Source organism: Plodia interpunctella, chromosome 5 (assembly GCF_027563975.2).
Source record: "Plodia interpunctella isolate USDA-ARS_2022_Savannah chromosome 5, ilPloInte3.2, whole genome shotgun sequence".
Taxonomy (NCBI): Eukaryota; Metazoa; Arthropoda; class Insecta; order Lepidoptera; family Pyralidae; genus Plodia; species Plodia interpunctella.
The window spans coordinates 11,619,315-11,639,029 of record NC_071298.1 but is presented as its reverse complement, the minus strand read 5'-3'; the positions used below and the strand labels follow the sequence as shown (position 1 = coordinate 11,639,029).

Sequence of the window (19,715 nt, the reverse complement as noted above, 5' to 3'; positions counted from 1 at the left end):
CCTGTTTCCGTTAATCTCGATGCTCATCCGTTATCTAATCTGTACATGCTTACGCAACGAAAACAAGGGGCGTCTTGTGCGAGGAATTGTAACTAGCTTTAGCTACGAAATCTCTGATACTTTCTCTTCGAGAGTAGACCGGTCTATCGCTTGACCTTGTCCTGTCAGCCGCCCGGGCCGTGTGAGGTGGCATCGTATTGCGGTCTACATTTTGATCTAGTTGTGTCATAAAAATCAACAGTTCTTGTAGACAGCTCATCATGAGCTAGAATATATTGGACAATGAACAAAAAATAAATAAGGCTACTGCAGATGTACGCTATTTTTTACTCCAGAACACGTAAAAAGCTAAAGTCTCGATTTTTTTATAATGTTAATAAATAACGATTTGAGAAAGTGAATGTTAGATAATATTTTAGAAATAAATATTCGCTTTTACTTTAGTATCCACATCGCGCCAGCATTTTCCATTGAGATGTAGTCAATGTGCTACGTATCAATGCTATTCGGCTACGGTGGCTAGTTTTATGACAATAATAACTGCGTTTGTGATAACAGCAACCATATTTTATGCAAATATGATGTCGATATCGCAATTAAGCAGATTTAGATAGCAGTAAAGAAAGATAAGATCTCAAAATCGACTACTTTATGTGATTGTAGGTACACATTATTTGAACGTATGGATACGATAGTATAATAGTAGTTCTAGGCTAGAACTAGTCAATTTTGCCAGGATAGGTATATTCTATCAGCTTAAAGGTGTTTGCGTAAACTTAACTACGTAATACATTAAACTGTATAATGTTTCAGTGGTTAGAGGCTCGAGTGATCATGTAGAAACTCATACATATAACGTAAATGACACAGGTGCAGTGATTGACGCACTTTACTTCATATTCCAGTGAAATGTTTTCGCTTGGCTTCTTATTTTGTGTTCGTCATGGCCGAGGGTCGTGGTCAATATATGGAATGTAACCAGTATACACATAAGGATTTCCTGGGCAATGCTAATAGAGTGGAATAGCAATAATAAAAAATCATCAACTAGAATCGATAGGATACCAAATTTGGACCTTTCGGTTCACAGGCATCTGGACCAGCGCACCACCTCCGCTTTGCGGCGTTTTGAAAAAGTAAATCAATCCATTATCGTTTGACAAACCTCGTTATGTAATGTGTTACGAAATCACCTCCTCATTAGAGATTACATTCACGATTGGTTTTCGCTTTTCCGTCACCGCGGCCAATAACAATGTATTGTTTGTTTTGGGTGAGCGTGCGATGCATTCGCATTGCAATATATGTCGTCGTTCGAATGCTACGATGCAGTCGATGCATCGACTTGTTATTTGATGAATAGCTGCGGTGAGGTTTTTTCTTCTGCACCTGTTCTTTGGAAGTCGACAGGAGACTTGCTATTAATACATTTTTGACTTTATGAGATAGATGTATTACGCACGTCCAACGTTTTTTTTTAATCCTAATTCGTTCGTCCCACTGCTGGGCAATGGCTCTCCCGCAACTCCTTCCATATAAAATTATCTCTCCTTCTTCAAAGTCGTATTCCTCATGGCTAAGGATCGTGGTCATTACATGGAATTAAACACACACAACTTTCTTGGCATTGATTTTAATGGAATGGTTTGCCATTGCCTTCTCCACTTCTAAAATAAAGTTGAATTGAAAATAACGAATGTATAAGTACTTACAAGTTTGTTCAACTATGCTACTAATATATTATTGCTCAATTTCGTCTTCGTCTTGTGCGACGTTGTGACTTGAGAGATACGTACATGTGTCTATAGTATTGTCTGGTCTGCAAAAGGGAGCGCCCTTGTAGCGGACGACAGGCGATCCTGTAGGCCTGGCCGCTACGCGGGTGAATTTCACGAGCGTTTTGAACGCCGCCGTGGGCTATCATTAGTGTTTATTAAATTGTACCATACACAGTAATCAATTTAATTATCGAATTAATTAATAATCATTAATTCAGTAATCAATTTAATATAAAAATAAAAAAAAAGTATTTCTCTCTTCTCTTCTCTCTTTTAATTGTATAAATAAGTAAAGTACTGGTGCAATGTTAATTTTATAAATGTTTAAATAAAAAAAAATATTCTTTATTAAAAAAATATGCGACACGAATGAAAGGCTATACGTCGCGTTCAAACAGTCGTGAAATTTTACACGCTCCCCGTCCAAAAATCCGGGTGATCGTACAAATCTTTCAATCAATGTATTATATGATAATTGATTTTAAACTACATCTGGTGCTTAACCAGCTTCGATTGGTATGTGTGTGCATTGCAGTGCAATCTCTGTACTTTTGTCTTTACTACATTGAAGTTCTCCACTGGCAAGTTATAGATCATTTTAATTCTGTGAATTTACAATCAATTCATCTTCATTTTTATTTCATTTTATTCATGAGGCACACAAACAGAATACAGACAAAATAAGAACATAATTAAAATTCTAAATATAAGAACCAATCTGCAATCCACTAGAGCATGCACAGTTGTACAGAGTATGAAGTGCTCTATCAAATTCGTTATTGTTATATTAACAACTAGATATTCTCAAGCTTTTCTATAATTAATTAAGACTAATTAGTTGTCTGCGTTGGCGCCTGTCTGGAAGTATGGAATGTATTATTTTTTAGCAAAATTTTTGTATTCGCGTTTATATCAAAATTTTCACATAAATTCACATATAGGTATTCCGTAAATACAATATAAATAAAATTCCGTCTATTTATAATTTAAAATATGGCCGTGAAATTCTAATAAATGCTTTTACTTTGACTATTGGATATTAGTATAGATTTCCGAGGAAGGCTCTGAGCCAGTCGTTGAGATTATTATGGTCGCCTGTTATCGACACGTGTCCCACACACGTGCGACACACATGTGTCTCTATTTACACATGCACAGTGTGTGGGCATACATTGCTTATTAAACTAGGGCAATCCGATTGGAAAACTGATGCCCCGTGCACCCGAGACTGGGGTTCGATTTAAATTCTTTTTGGACAAAAACACAAACACCTTACCGAAAAACATTTTATGTGTGTACATTATATTTTGTATTTATTTTTTTAATTTTACTTAAAACAAATACAAAATGTAGTGCTCTTGCACTGAACCGGTATTATTTTTGTACACAACTACCGCAGCAATCTCTTGTACTTTTTACATGGATTAAGAATGAGTAATTCGTAGTTTTGTCATAATCCGTTTGGATAATTTCGGTTTCGTCACAAAACATTGATAATGGTTCTTTTTTTTAACACACTTGTAACTAAAGATGAACTTGTTTTAAACAAAATCAGAGTCTGATCGATTAGTAGACAGGGTGTAAATGAGATGGTACTGCCCCATAGGAAAATTACGAGGCCAAATGTGTTTCCGGTAGCATCTCGGCTGTGGCGCTCTTAATCCCGGGGTCCACATAAAAAATAACCTGTTGAATATTGAAGACTTCGATGTGATTTTGTTACCGACCGCCAGTCTGACGTGAACCCTCTCTGGGAAGGCTGTCGTTGTCTATCATCCGTCAAGGGATATATAATGTAGTTTGATTCTAAAACGATATTTTATCCGTCACAATGAAAACAGCGGCGTGCGCTGGTGTCCGTCACTGCCACGCCCGCACTTTTATTCAACGGACTAATCAAAATGGAGTAACACTGATATGATAACGATAAATCTGAGTTAATCAACAAATTCCATTCAAAAATTCCCCAAAAATCCAATATCTACTCTTTATAGACAACTTACCACTACTTGCCACTAGATGGCGGTAGGCATTCGAGATGTCTTTAGGCGACATGATTAAAATCTGACACCAATGTTAGCACTAACACACTCTATAAGAAGAGTAGACAGCACCGTTAGTGACGAGCTGATAAATGTAACATTTTCCCGCCCGTGTGTGTTACTCAGGGATGAAAAGTACCCTACGTATATGCAAAATTTCAAGAAGATTGATTGAGCAGATAAATCGTGAAATGCTTTTGCATATAATATTAGTTAGGATAATACATATGTCAATATTTATTTTTATTTTTGTTTACAATAAACATGCCGCGGTGAAAGCTGCGGCCGACAGCTAGTTAAAACACACAAAGAAAAGTAATCAATGCAACATGCAGCAGATACGATAGAACCTCGTTTCACACGGGATTTTAGAGTCCGGCCCCGCGGCCTTCCATCGCGCGACAAGGCTCGGCTTCCGCTCGGGTTTTTGTTACGACTCCATGCAGAGCACCAACTGGTTTGTCTGGATCGCCAAAGTGGTAGTGATAGTCACCAACAACCGTCATAATGTGTCCGTTGTAATGTGTCTGTCTGTATGGCTGCTATATTTTAAATGCTCTATGTCCGTCAGGATGGCAGGACCACTACATTTTGAAATATTTAAAAATCGTGTTTGTTGAACGTGATATGAATTTATCTCTATGTATGTATATGGTCGATATACATTACAGGATAATGATCCTTGGATTTGTGATATAGCACAAACGTTGAGGTTTTTTTGCTACCATCTAATGCAGACGTTGAATATATTACTTATAGGTACATTAGAATAAATAAAGTCGTGTATGAATTTCCTCCTTTAGTTTAATTATTTTTGTAACCTGTTGTTTCAAAAAAATATTATCTCAATTTTCCAGCCTGGTGAACCAGGCGTGGTGGTGCTCCGCCCCGAAGCGCTGGCTCCGCCAGAGTCCGACTCGGAAGAGGATTGCGGACCCCCCTCGCCCTGCGGCGTGCGATTTGTTAACGATAACATCCTCATCAATGGCAAGTCGTCCATGCCACAGCGGCCGAACAAAGAGCGCCAATCTAAGGTGAGTGACGTCGTCGATGGATCTAGGCTAAAATTAAATTGAGATTTTTCAGCTCTCATGCCCTGTTTAACCTCTTTTAATAAGCCACCACACTCTTCTTGTGATTAAAGAGATCGTCAGTAGGTATACTTGCAGGATTGTATTTGACTGTGCTTTTTATTAACTAAATAATATTTTTCTTTCCAGTTAAAGCTGCAATTTGATGACTCGCTGACGCGCACATTCGAGTACCCATCAGAAACGTCACTATGTTCCCCGGACGAGCGTTCCCCCGCCGCCCCCGCAGCCCCCGCAGCCCCTGCGAGTGATGTCCCCGACGCGACGTCACATGTCTCTCATCTCGCTGCCAACACTCATATAGGTAAGATATTTGTCTTCTATTGTAGCTGGTATAATTGCCAATAAGAATTGTATCTCCAATAGTAATCTTAATATGGAATATTCTATCATTCTCTTTTCGTTTCAACTACAATGAAGAGTGCAAAGTAACTCTTATTGTGGCTAAAATGAGTGACTTCATGACCAATCGATTGTGTTCTGATGATTTTCTACGATAGCCCAATGATGACGCCATTTGAACAATAAGCGTCAGATAACAACATTGATTTTGATTGAGTTTTAGACTAGTTGTAATTAGGCCGGGATTTAGCCAATAGGAATTTATAAGATCTCTAAGATAAAGATTAAAATCTGACTTAAATCTCGAATAATGATTTTATTATGGCGAAGTGATCAGACGCATAGTGCGCGTCCGCGGACGAGTGTTGCGTGTGGCGCCTGATCCTCCAGTATCGCCGGTCCCCGATGAAACCTTCGTGTGACAGCCGCCGAACATACCTTTACATTTGTTATTACGCTTTATTTTATTTGGCTATTTTAACAACAGCTGACATAGTAAGCTACAGTTATTGCATATTCTTATAACTCTATTTCATTACTTTCTACAAACGATCAACGATGATTTTTATGTTGTGTGTAGCAGTTTGTCACGAAGCTAAAACAATGAGAAGTAAGTAGCATTATTGCTATTTCAGACATATATATTATATATGATATATAGGATAAACACGATACACCTGGGCGTAGCCAACGAAGACCGGCTGAACCTAGGTCTAGCCGAAATGATAAAGGCTACCTAGGTTTAGCCGAACATAAGCAGGTTGGTGTAGCCAACTAAGACCGGTTACACCTGGGTCTAGCTTCTCTTCGGGGTTTAGCCATAACAGAGAGACCTATAAAAAGTATATACACTTTTCTACGTTTGGTATGTGGTTGTTTGTCTGTTCGATGTGTATCCCGTTTATTGTATACCTATTTCTTTAGATGCTACACGTTTATGTTGACATTGTTGAGGAGGCTAGAGCTAGTACTAGTAATCTGTAGATGAAACAATTATAGAATAACAATAAATATATTAGAGAAAATAAACAAGAAGTTCCAAGTCTCGTCCTATTTTTAAATAATAATAGTAATAAAGAGACTATACTTCAGGTATTTTCAAAATATATAAATTATATGTTTAAATAAAACTTCTAAGTAATAATCCAAATATCAAAAATATATCGAAGATCAATTTTAATACCTATCATTGACATTACCGCTAGTATTTCATATAGATTAGTGTCGTAGTCGCTAGCTTCACTTGTATGTGTGTGCAGTTTCGGCGGCGTTGTCGCGCTACACGCCGAGCAAGACACTGGCCGACGCCTTCCAGCTCGGAGTCACCAGGCGGGAGACAGGTAATCAACATATTTTTTGTAGTTTATTTAATAACCAAAATTGTTTGCATTATAAAGATTTACCTAATGTACATGATCGTGAACTAAGATATGAGAGTTATTGTCGAGCAAGGTACAATGTTAATGTTCGATTAACGTGAGTTTTCCGTGCGCCAGCAGAGCCGGCGGGCGCGACCGCCCCCGAGCGGCGCGCCTGCGCCGGCGCCGACGCGCGCTGTTGGAGCGAGGCGCGCTCGCTCAACACTGACCTGCTGTTCTGAGGTACACACACTAACACGACACAACATACACACTATAACCATTATGAGCTTCTAGTATCAATGCTAGGGATCGAAAAGGCTCTAACCTCTTAGCTCAAAATTTAAGACTAGCGGGCTCATATATAATAGAGCTATACAAAAAGGCACCTTTTTATGCTTAACTTTTCTTAAAAGATCCGTTTTTTTTTAATTTCAAGGTTAAGGAAGATTTCCTGTCGAAGAGATCATTTCTAAAATTTTTGAAATCCAAAATATTTGTATAAATTATCTAAAACAATTTATCTCAAACAAATAATCCGTATAGACAATTTAAACAATCACATGGCACAAGGCAGACAAACATTGAAACTTTAAAAACGACATTAGCTTCAAAAACGGCGGACTTTTCAAAAAATTGATTGCGCTTTGAAAGAGACTTTTTGGAAATGCATCGAGAATCAAAAATCTATTAGCCTTTAAAAATCGTCAAAATGCACGAGGCACGATCACTAAATCAATCAGTATTGACCTGCTGTTTTGACGTACATTTATACATTTTGAAATGTTCTAAATTTAAGATTATACATTATATTTATTTTAAGGTTATAAATTTAGTGCGGACAGAGCTGCCAAGGATCATAGTTTAATAAAAAAACATGTTACATATTTTCTTCTTTTGTTTCGGTGTTTTATTGATAACATTTTTTTTTTCAATTCAATCAAATTTTTTTTTCTCTTTCAGATGCCGGATCACACAGCCTATATGAATAAATGGAATTTTTGGAACATTTACAAACTAAATATTTTGTTATAATATAAAAATTCAATTAATCGTATTTATTAGACTGACATGTACTTTTATATTGTCGATAATTAAGAAGTATCCAAAAATTAATTGCCATTCAAAACTATAACGGTAGGAAAAATATACATTTCTACCTCAGTGATTCAAGTACTAAGCAAAGCAGTGAGAAAGAGAGAAAAGTATCGTGAGATCATGACAAAAGATAAAAGCTGAATGTTTACTGTAACACGGAGTTTGTAAAGAACGCACACAGGGTGATGATTCTGCTGACACTAAGTCGTTGTAGTCTCTCAATGGTTCTTACGCGTGAGTATTATAGTATAGTAGAATCATTACTCTGTCCTTTTGTTTTTTACCGTCAAAATAAAGTCCTATTATATTATGGCTAAAAGAAACTTCGTATTGTAACGTCGAAACATTAAAACGGGGTATAACTGCTCAATTGTATTGTTAAATGTTTATTATGTAGGAGACAAGTCATGGGTTTTTTGTATTTATATGACTTCGGCGACTGAATGCCTATTAATTTTGAGATTTTTCGATGCTATAAGGTTCATAGGTATTTAAAAAAATTTAAATTATGTTATCACGATTGGCCGTGAGAATTATTTTTATTGTTCCATAAACAAAAATGACAGGGAAAAGACGTTGGTTTTGGTGATAAATACGTATAAGGTACAGTTTCACTGTTTAAGATTTTTCCTAGAGCTAAAAACATTTTAAAATATGTGAAATAATTGGTGCAATCCATGTGCCGAATGCAGCATTCCAAAACGCATTTCTTTTTTTAATATAGAAAGAAAACTTAGAATCGCACCGAGTGCAAACATTTATTATTATTTTAGGGAAATGCAATCTCCCAACTGCAATGAATTCTCTTCATAGCCGTATTCCTCATGGTTGAGGGTCGTGATCGTTGAATGAAATGTGGAATGAAACACAACGATGCTATTAATGGAGTGGTTTGCATTGCCTTGTCCATTTCACACACAATGATAATCAGAATGCAGGGTTCCTCACGATGTTTCCTTAAAACGCAACGCAATAAATAAATAAATAAATGAGCCAATAAATAATTTAAAAAGTGATGAAATATACTCATTCCAAGACTATTCCTAACTTTTTCAAGTGTTCATGACATTTTTGACGTCGAGCATTTACAAGTTATATGTCATTATTTTTAACCGCAAAATGGCGGTGTTTAGTGTTTAATGGATATAGCGTATGAAATATTGCTAGCATTTGTCTATTTTATATCGTAGTTTATATTGAGCTAACTAAATTAACTGAAAATGTTCTATTCTGCTTATTGACTTAAAGATACATGAATGAAGGAATGGTTTGGACAATATTTTCAGTTAATTTTGTTACATTGAAATTAAATAAGTGAGCGCTCAGCTACAGGCTTTAGTTGTATCATATGCGTATATGTGCCTTGTCAGGTATACAATAGACCCCTTGACATTTGTGCTTTTTAAAAGACTAAATAGCTTTTAACTTTGTGAAATTTAAGTTCAATATCTTTTTAATATCTTATACACGCTTGCACATGAGAGCTCAGCATTTTTCATTGTAACGATTTAAAAAGCGCACTTAAAGTGATCAATCACGTTGTTATGTCGAAAACAATTCAATAAAAGATGAGAAGTTCGAGAGCATTTCATTGTGGATTGACTTTAGATATGATGTAAAATAAGGGGACTATTTAGCGTAAATTAGGAGCTAATTCGGTCCGGCACGCTGTAACAGTGTCATATTATGTAATCATAACGCTGCACGCACACGCAGGACGTTATTACTATGAAAAATACATATCACAAATCGTGACACAAATCGAAAATTTTAAAACAAATTATACGTAAAGGATATATTATTAAAATTTTGTCATTATCATCTCGGCGACAAGAAGTCGACAACTGGCTGAACATTAACATATATAACGTTCGATCAATGCGCGTGCGTGCAGCCGCGGCCGCCCGGCCACACTTGCCAATGCCTAGTTTTATATCGTATTTTATGCTATTTTGACATTACTGTAGTTTAGTGTTAGACAGTAAGTCCGTAACTGAATCATTATACACGTATCCGTAATACTGTGTAAGTATGTAGTAGATTTCATAATTTTTAGGAAATTCTCCGCGAGTTGGTCGGCACACCTATCAAATATTGAAATAAGATTACAACTTGCTCTAACTATATGGTTTTGATTTGTAACCGAAGGCGCGAATGAAAGTGCTCGATTTGGACAACTTTACATTAAATATAGTTTATATCAAATGTATGTATTTTGTTTGTTATTGTTAATTTATTTGGCCATAAAATGCTGTGGACTATGCGGTGTCAGTAAAAGTAAAATATTTCCGATAAGAATCGGTGCCAGACCGCCTCGTAGGATTCAAATGACATGTATTATGTAACGCGGAGGCCGCCTCGGCACGCGACCCAGCGATAGCTACTAAAGCGTGCTATTGACATTATCTATATGTACTACTGAAATATACACAAATATTAAACTGGCTTTTTAATTGAAAATTTTCAATCACAAACCCTGTCCCTATACTACCGTCTCAATACTACTAACTATTGCTATACTTGGGAGTTTGATTACAAACATTGGAATTCATTTTTTTACATTTTGAAAATATCACATGTTTTTATTTACGATTTGGTTGTACTTATTCACATCCTTACTAATATATAATTAATACGTCTAATAAGTCTGTCTGTCACGCTTTCATGTCTAAAGCGCTAGGCCCATTTTGATGAAATTTGGAATAGATGTGCAAATGTATGAGAATGTAGGTAGTTGATTCACATTGATATGTACCGCGTAAGGAGATGGACCAGGTGTTTTTTTTAGCATTATTAAACTTATGTTAATAATCAGATCAATTATTCAGAAATTAGACCTTCACAGGCACATTTTCACGTAAAATTTGTTAAAAAGCTGGTTGTGATCGAATGCTGATAAAAAATAGATGTAAAACACGATTAATCACACAAAAATACATTAGAATTGAGCTGATCAGTTCACCCTGGCATCACCCGTTCACGTGTTGATGCATGGGTCAGCCATCGTAAAGCTCAACCATGACAGAGGGAACCTCAGGACCTGGCACACGACGCCAACACCAGTTTGACCATTTGAGTGAGTATGACATCGTGACTTAATCTACTATAAAACTAAAAGTAGAAGAAATGGACGTATAAAAAAAGATTTTTTGTACGTCCATGGAAGTACTTATATAAATATTACTTAGTACCTACTTGGTGATTCATCCACTCTTTTACAATCGAACCGACGACCACTGCGCTTGCGTAGTAAAACTAGGTCATATCAATGCACATGCGCTATTATAACTTCTGCAAACAAGGAAAACCAGGGAAATTATGGTGCGCTTGCATAGCGACTACTTCTACTACACTTACATAACATACACCCTACTTTTATCGTGTGTGTAATCAGATGTTTGAATTATATAATTGGGTAACCAGGCAATATTTTAATACTGGAATATAAATTCGAGAAAGATTTTCATAAGATTTAAGTTAAAAGTTATAAGTAAATAAAACCATGAGCAATAAAGGTAAGTAAATATGAAGAAAAAAATCAAAACAAAATTTTGTGTATAATATTTAAGCCTAGGAAGGCCTAGGACGATATCAATAAGTTATACAAAGAATGGCAAGAAAACACAAACGATAGGAATGCATTGAAGAAGTTAGAGGAGGCTTTTGCCCAGCAGTGGGACTCAAATAATAAAATAAAAAATATTTAAGCAGGATATATAAGCATTAGCTGCGGCGGGATATAAAGATAGAAATTTCGGGATAAAAAGTATGTGTTATTCCAGGTTGTTTTCTACCGGTGTACCAAATTTCGTAATAATCGGTCCAGTAGATAATGCGTGAAGAAGAAAGAAACAAAAACTTACTTTCGCATTTATAATATTGATTGGGATGGGGTCGGACCGTAAAGGGTGTGTGGGTGTAGATCAATGAACTATAAATTGATTTATTATATGTAGTAGACTAGCTGAGCCCCGGGGCTTCGCTCTCGTGGGAATTTCGGGGTAAAATCGTAGAGAAATCCGGGATAATCATAGCACAATATTCCCAATCGCACATGAGAAACTGTACCTTAATATCTATGGTTTTCTTGCCAAGTGCGAAAGTGACAACAGACGTCAGTTAGCTGGCGTCAGCTGAGCAAACTCAGCAGCGAAGCAGCGCTGCAAATATAAAAAATCCGCCAACAAGACGATCAAAATCATATCAGTTATTCCGGAATCTCCCAAATAATTGTGCGCATCATTGCCATGGACCTACAGTCTCCACCTGTGGACTCGGTTACGAATCTGACCTATTGAAAGAACGGTCACTAATCAATTATTTACATTTTTTACAATACATTCTATTCGTGCTACAGCGCAGATTTCGTCACAAAATGTGAATTAGTTTGAAGGTCACATAACAAGTCTGTTGCCACTTGCCAATTATTTCTAAGGTATCGTCGAACGGCCAGTGTAGACGTTTCCTCGTCTCGCGTGTTTACGTAACGTGACGCTCCCGAGCCAGCTGTGACCCTCGTGACGGACTACCGACGCAGCCAGGATGTTGAGTACGTGCCTGCGAGCCCTGCGCACCTCGCGCCTGTTGGAGCGCCCATACTCCAGCATAGTGGAGCTCCCGCAGCTGGCCGACTTCGGAATCGTGAATGAACCCGTGCTGGAGTACCGCGCCGGCAGCATAGAGCGCAGCGCCCTCGCCAGCGAGCTGCAGCGCGCCATGGCGGTGACTGAGGAGGTGCCCATCGTGATCGGCGACGACATTATCAAGGACGGCGAGCCTCGCTACCAGGTCATGCCCCATGCCCACGACCGCCGCATCGCCAAATATTATTACGCGAGCGATAAAACTATCAAAAAAGCGATCGATACTGCAGTGAAAGCACAAAAGACTTGGGACCGTACTCCTTTCGAAAAAAGAATAGATATTTTCACAAAAGCTGCAGACTTAATGTCCTGTGAGTATCGTCAGAGCCTCAATGCTGCCACCATGATGGGTCAATCCAAGTCCGTGATACAAGCTGAAATTGATTCTGCTTGTGAATTGATTGATTTCCTCCGATTCAATGTATTTTTCTTGAAAGAGAATTTAAAATATCAGCCGATCTCAGACAATCCAATGGCTACCAGAAACTCACTTCGATTCAGAGGGCTTGATGGATTCATTGCTGCTATTGCTCCTTTCAACTTCACTGCAATCGGAGGCAACCTGGCATATACCCCGGCCTTGATGGGTAACAGTGTCTTGTGGAAGCCGTCTGACACTGCTGTGCTGTCCAACTGGCGGATTTTCAACATTTTGCGTGAAGCAGGCATGCCTCCAGGAGTAGTGAACTTTTTACCTGCTGATGGCCCTACATTTGGAAATGCCATCACAAGCTCTCCTCATCTTTCAGGTATTAATTTCACAGGATCTGTTCCAACCTTCAACTGGCTCTGGAATGCAGTGGGCAAAAACCTTTCAGTATACCGTAACTACCCGAGGCTCATTGGTGAATGTGGTGGCAAGAACTATCATTTTGTACACCCGACGGCTGATGTCCAGTCAGTAGTGTCGGGCACAATCCGGTCAGCTTTCGAGTACTGCGGCCAGAAGTGCTCTGCCTGCTCCAGGATGTATGTTCCCAAGTCTTTGTATGATCAAATAAAACATGGCTTGGTTGATGAGGTTGCAAAATTAAATATTGGAGATGTTACAAGTGACTTCAGTACATTTTCAGGAGCAGTGATTGATGACAAAGCTTTCTCAAGAATTACAGGATACATCATTAATGCTAAAAAGAATCCTAAGAACAAAATTTTAGCAGGAGGGGAATTTGACTGCAGTCAGGGTTATTTTGTAATGCCAACCATCATCGAGACCACTGATCCTCATGATAAGTTGATGACGGAGGAGATATTTGGACCGGTCCTTACATTGTATGTGTATGAAGATGAACAGGTGCGTAAAGCTCTTGAACTTGTGGGTAGTTCCACGAAATTCGCGCTAACGGGCGCCGTGTTCGCCCGCGACCAGGCCTTCTTGAAACTGGCTTTGGAGGAACTAAAAATGACAGCAGGCAATTTCTACCTCAATGATAAGTCGACTGGGTCCGTCGTGGGCCAGCAGCCGTTCGGCGGCGGTCGCATGTCGGGCACCAACGACAAGGCCGGCGGACCCAACTATGTGATGCGTTGGACCACTCCTCAGTCCATCAAGGAGACCTTTATACCACTGAGAGACATCAGCTACCCATACATGAACGACTGTTGAGGAAATCCAAATCTGCTGTACGTATAACATCAAATAATCTATCAGTACAATAATAGTTATATGGAAAATTTTAGTATGTAATGTACTTCGTACTTGTTAATCCTAGGAAATGTTTCCAATTATGTAGTGGAAGAGTATGTGTCCTGTGATTGCGTTGTTTGGGTCGAGATTAACACATCAAAGCAATGTAATAGATGTTCACAGATGGTTGCACTGTTCCTTATCCTCATCAATTAAATAGAGAATTGGAATGTCTACAGTTTCAGGCTGTGAAACTAGTCATGTACATTCCTACAATCTGTACATACAATCTTTAAATTACTTTGAGTGAGAAAACAATAATACCATTTAATTTTTAGCTCTTATTCATCTAAGTATTTATTACTTATTGTTATATATATTGAATAGTTATTTTAATTTATGTACAGTGGACAAGTGAATGATTGTAGACCTAACAAACAAGAGCACAGGAAACCTTGGAAACAAGCTTTCCATCACAACCTACTGATAACTATATTTAAGTATTTCATCACAATAATTTATTAATATAAATGTTTGGTACCTACATGTTAGATGTTATATAAAGCTCTGTACATACAACTTTTGACTTGTCCTAGCCATTGAGCAAGTCACACTTTTATGTGTACAGTGCTTTAGTAAGAATTTATAATAATATACCTTTAGTGACAACCAGGATAATAAAAACTGAAAATTAAGGTATAATGTAGCTTGTTTAGAAATAATGATAGGTATTACTTTAGCGCGCGCGTCGCGTCGCTCCGCCATCGCGCACGGGTCTATACTGTCTTATCTCTTATTTCTCTTATCATTTAATGCAATGAACTAGTTTATTATCGTATTAACTTTTCTTATCTCACTTTCGGCTCTCTGATTACTAAGGGAAAACTGCATTTAAGCTTTTTTTATTACTGTAATTTTAAATTGGTTTTAGAGACTAATTTCTTATTTTGACCCTATTTCCAACAACAGATGATTATTCTCGCCGCTTGTTTATTGAAAAGTTCCTGTTTTATTTCGCTGAAAAAATCCTAGGAATGTATCGAATCTTTTTTAATAAAAATTGCGAATAAATTGTTATTTTTATTGTAATATCAAGCCCGTTTCCTATAGGTATGTAAGAACTATTTCTTCGTTAAGTAGGTATTCTCATCAACTGAGCTATCCTGTCTGTGGGAGTGAAAGAGGAACATCTGTATTTATGTAACTAGCGGCTCGCGCGGCTTCGCAAGAGTGCAATATTATGCACGTTATATATATACATATAAACTCTTGAATCACTAATAAAAAAGCCGCATCAAAATCCGTTGCGTAGATTTAAAGATCTAAGCATTCGCAAGTACAGACAGACAGCGGCATCGCTTGCCGCTGTCTGTCTGTCTGTCTTTGTTACATATAATAATGTAACTTCGTACCTAATAGTACAGTAATTTAATTTAGGTACATCAAACTGCTTCCACAGCTCGGCGCAGATCGTTAAAAGTCAAAGGACTAGTTCAGAATCTCAGCATCCAATAAATGTTATGCCCCCTTTGGATTGTAAACAAAAATATAAAAATAGTGTCAGTTATTTTCCGCTGATTTGCGCAAGCGCTGCTGTTGGGCTGACAAATATTACTTTGCAGTGGGCGTGGCTGCCGTTTGAAGGTCACGACGACCTAGGTAATGCATATCATTGAGTTTTGGTCTCAAACTAAGGCGGTGTGAAGTGGATAAAAAATGTAGGAAAGCGGTCCCTGGGAGAATGAACCGGAAAAATTCTCAACTACATAATCTATATTCAATTAACTGCAAACATGGAATTGGTAACTACGCCGAACCGGAGCACCTACATTCCGGACAGGAAGCACCGCGTTTTTTTTGTGAAAACTGTATCAATCATAAAGTACCTACTCTATGGTATCCATACAGACTGAGGGACGACAGGGCGGCGCGCGGCGGCTAGTAAGCAGAGATCTGCAAAAAGTAATTGGTTTGTAATTATATTTTTTAATCTTAAGGTTACAGATTAGAGTACACAAAAAATCTCATTACATTAGTCGAGCTAGGTAGGTACTTTGCAAAGATTGCTAAATTATTTTGGAGATTACTTTTCCCTGGCGATCCAGACGGGTTTGGTCACATTGTACTGTTTTCACCAATAAATGTATAGTCTGAAACCTTCCTCAAACCTTTAGGTGTATAATTTAATACTCCAACTCAAATATCTTTATTGCAGTAACTGTGTAGTACATAGTATATATCAGAACAGTTTACTCTTACAGGCATGCAATATTAATGTTAAGTTACACTTAATACTATGTTCTACATATTTAAGTACATAAATGGGTACGTACAGTAGATACAAATTAAATTCAATTTTTTCAAAAAATGTGTAGGCCTTCAAAGTAATGTTTTTCTATCTGTGGTGTAGTATTTAATTATTTTTGGACTACATACCTACCTATTTAATGTTTTATTCTCGTAAGGTACGAGTATTTTACTATATTATTGACACTCCTTCAATCCATAACTTTTTCTTGCAGTGGTACTGGAGTAAATCATCTTTGGCTTGGCTTAGGGATTCTAATTTCTGTGCCTTTGAATTCATTGAATGTCAATTTTGACATCTTTGACGTTTTCAAGTCACAGCTCATCCAACACTTTGTTCCATTCAAATTTGTTCACTCGGGTTCACTCACACGAGGGTTAGTTATATTTACTTTATATTATCATTATAGATATTTGTACAGAAAAAAATATTCTAGTAGTTTACTGAGACGTGTACTAAATTTCTTTTCACCACAAATTAAGCGAAAATGGCAAATGTATTCGGATTAATAGTGTCAGGTCGATTGGTGAGTGCAAGCGATCTTACGAGTTTGTATTGTTTACGTTGCTTTGTTATGATTATTTAAAGCTATGTTTATTTGATGCAGGTGCAGACAGATTTCACACCGCTGGAGGAGACACGGTTCCTCATCACGATCAATGAGGCAGACGCTATAAACCATGTGGTCGTGTTCCTGACTGGCCTGACTCCCCTGCCGGCCGGCACTGTGGGCATGGTTTACTGGAGCTGGCCTGACCCCGCGGCGCCCCCCAACTGGCAGCTCTTAGGACACATATCTAACTCCAAACCTTCAGCCATATTCAAGATTTCAAATCTAAAAAAACTTCATGAATTGACAGGTAAGTTCTAGAAGCATCCATAGAATGTTTACATTTGGTGACCTAATTTTAGTTCTAATTTTAGTTATAATCTTTCTGAAACTATTTCTGTTGTGTAGACAAAAAATTCACATCAATAAACAGCATAAATTAGTATGTTGTTATAAGTGTTTACTGCACTGTGTTGATAAACTTAAGATTCAAGTTAACAAACCCATATTAATACCATAAATATGAAAGTTTTTCGCATCTTTGAAATGTTTCACACTTACATATAATTATGTCTGTCTGTCAATATTTCATGGCTAAACCGCTGGGCCTATTTTGATGAAATTTGGAATAGATCTCACTCCCTTGACCTGTCACTGGTGTTATGTTGTTCTAAAATGTTTCTAGATATATGAAAGTATATCTTGAAATTTTCCTTGTCTAGAATAAAGTATCAAAATCGCTACTTGTTTTCCAAGATTGAATGAGTTTACTTATCCATGTGTTAGTACTTCTTCTTTATGAAATTAGCAATAATCAATCTTCTTTTCCTGTGATGACTGCAATCCTCCTCTGAACTCTCATCATAGCTTGTCTCTTCTTCCATCACATCCAATTAACTCAAAGTTCTAGCACAAACTGACCACCTGTAAGATAGTTTTAACTGAGACAAGATAGTTCTTAATTAATTTATCTAGTGCACATTCACACATAGAATTTTCATATAATGCATATATAAAAATTCACATGTAATTATTTTTATCTATCAAATAGTTACTAACTAGTCCTGACTCCTTTCAGATGAGAATAAATTTATGAGTGCCTTTGGCCAGCAGCAAATCTGCCACAACGCGCAGCTCGGCATCTCAATAGAACCAGAGGCTAATGTGCAGCTACTGCAATCCTCTGTTGTGAGTAAAAGTTATTTTGTTACAAAATTTAATTTTTTGTGATGGTTGAGTTTGTTTTTATAATTGCATACTTTTTGAAAATGGTATACCTAAAGCTCCAGCTGCATTATTACAGTCTATGAATTATCATAATGAAATAAAATATATCTATTTCACCTAGATTACACATGTTTTACAATTCTCTGACCGTTTTCAACTACCTTAATTGTGTACTCTTGATATATTCAAGAGTTGGTTTTGTGATCAAAGAGTGAAGAATGTTTTAGTTAACTGAGAGATATCTTTATCTGTTCTTGCAGGCTCAACAAACCAACAGCTACATCACATTTGCACAGAAAATGCTAGAAAACCTTGTAAACTTCGTAGCATCATTCTCCGTGACACAAGAACAGATGACCCCCACTCCTGGTGTCTCCTACATCCCGCTGAACACCCTCCACACGTGGTATCAGAACTTCGAACGGAGATTACAACAGAATCCTAATTTCTGGAAAGTCTAGTACTGGGATTTTTAGACCAATATTCTGTAAGGATAGTTTAGTTTTATTAATTTTATGCCTAAGACTGTATTTCTTATACTTAGCGTGTGCCCCATTGCGACTATGAATATCGCTGAAATCTGAGGGATTTAGTGATATTCATAGGTTTTCAACGCAAAATGCTTAGTTTAGGCGGGATTCCGAACTGAGAGACAAGATTGCAAGCGTGCAAACAGTACCATATTTTAATATTTACTTAATAATGGTGTCTACCCAGACAATAAAGTTTTATTTTTTTGACATAAGCCTCCTTGCAACTGATGATTCTCTCAAAAATCATTTTTAAATACTGTCTGATTGTACTGTTACCTATATTAGAAAATTGACTTAAATTATGATGGGCAGATATACATTTTGTATATATTTCTTTTACTTTAGATCCATCAAGGTTAAGTAGGTACATAGGTACCATTGTTTGATAGATCTCATAATAATAAAAAATAGTAGTTACGGCCGCTTATTCGCTTATTTACAAAAATACAATTTGGAGATTTTTGTATCCTTCCGGCTAATCCAGTCTAGTAGAGTGTAACCTGCTGAGACCGGTACTAGGTGTATACACCTGGGTGCTAGCTGTAGCCTGCTTGTCTCCGCTATTATGATGAGCAGGCATTTGAGATGATTGGCTGCACCTAAGTCTAGCCAGAATGATAATGATTGAATCTAGATCTAGCCGAAGATAACCCAAGGTCTATCCACAGTGCGGGATTTAGCCTTAAAATATTTACAGCATGAAGTTTTTTTAAATTATGAATTGTATGTGGAGTGTTGCATTGTAAGTATGACGAAAATTTTTAAAGCAATAATGCATAGGTCTCGTACAGGAATGCTTCATTGAAAGTGATATTGTACAATTGTAACTATCAAAGACTGCTTGTGAAGAATAATTTTTAATAAAAGGATATTAAATATGTTGCATTGTTTATCTTATTGTAAATAATAGATATAAATTGTACAGAGGTGTCGAGCATTGGCACGGATTGTGGAATGGTACTCTACAGTCAATTTTTTCTTGAGTTGTAACATGTAAACAATCTTAACAGTATTTATTGTCATTCTTTTAAATCAAATATTGGTTTAAAAAAAAAACACATGAACACGAGAATAATTTCCTAAATTGTCTTGTTGGTGTAAATTCATAAAAATACGTG

The 19,715-nt window shown here is 37.1% G+C and overlaps 3 protein-coding genes across 4 annotated transcripts in view; all 3 read left to right on the top strand.

The window, feature by feature from the left end:
• Positions 1 to 10,150, top strand: part of LOC128670408 (uncharacterized) — a 30,724-nt gene extending 20,574 nt beyond the window's left edge. Inside the window, exons 4-8 of one of the 2 annotated variants that reach the window (XM_053746046.2) lie at positions 4,678 to 4,854; positions 5,041 to 5,215; positions 6,513 to 6,593; positions 6,750 to 6,854; positions 7,575 to 10,150. In XM_053746046.2, the coding sequence (XP_053602021.1) occupies positions 4,678 to 4,854; positions 5,041 to 5,215; positions 6,513 to 6,593; positions 6,750 to 6,853 (537 nt within the window). In that variant the 3' untranslated portion in view covers position 6,854; positions 7,575 to 10,150. The other variant, XM_053746047.2, reaches the window with a different exon arrangement.
• Positions 10,151 to 11,814: 1,664 nt separating this feature from the next.
• Positions 11,815 to 15,050, top strand: P5CDh1 (delta-1-Pyrroline-5-carboxylate dehydrogenase 1). Its single transcript, XM_053746048.2, has one exon. The coding sequence runs from the start codon at positions 12,252 to 12,254 to the stop codon at positions 13,956 to 13,958; it is 1,707 nt and encodes a 568-aa protein (XP_053602023.1). The 5' UTR covers positions 11,815 to 12,251; the 3' UTR covers positions 13,959 to 15,050.
• Positions 15,051 to 16,624: 1,574 nt separating this feature from the next.
• On the top strand, positions 16,625 to 19,477 carry LOC128670398 (uncharacterized protein). The gene is made up of 4 exons (XM_053746032.1): positions 16,625 to 16,813; positions 16,895 to 17,147; positions 17,916 to 18,025; positions 18,325 to 19,477. Exons 1-4 carry the CDS (start codon positions 16,775 to 16,777, stop codon positions 18,523 to 18,525), a joined length of 603 nt encoding a protein of 200 aa, XP_053602007.1. The 5' UTR covers positions 16,625 to 16,774; the 3' UTR covers positions 18,526 to 19,477.
• The last annotated feature ends 238 nt before the right edge of the window (positions 19,478 to 19,715 follow it).

Bases quoted from the DNA above. Each gene is read 5' to 3' on its own strand.
- P5CDh1 (XM_053746048.2), top strand. From the start codon at position 12,252: ATGTTGAGTACGTGCCTGCGAGCCCTGCGCACCTCGCGCCTGTTGGAG.
- LOC128670398 (XM_053746032.1), top strand. From the start codon at position 16,775: ATGGCAAATGTATTCGGATTAATAGTGTCAGGTCGATTG. The intron at 16,814-16,894 runs GTGAGTGCAAGC...TATTTGATGCAG, and splicing joins TAATAGTGTCAGGTCGATTG to GTGCAGACAGATTTCACACC. The intron at 17,148-17,915 runs GTAAGTTCTAGA...GACTCCTTTCAG, and splicing joins AAAACTTCATGAATTGACAG to ATGAGAATAAATTTATGAGT.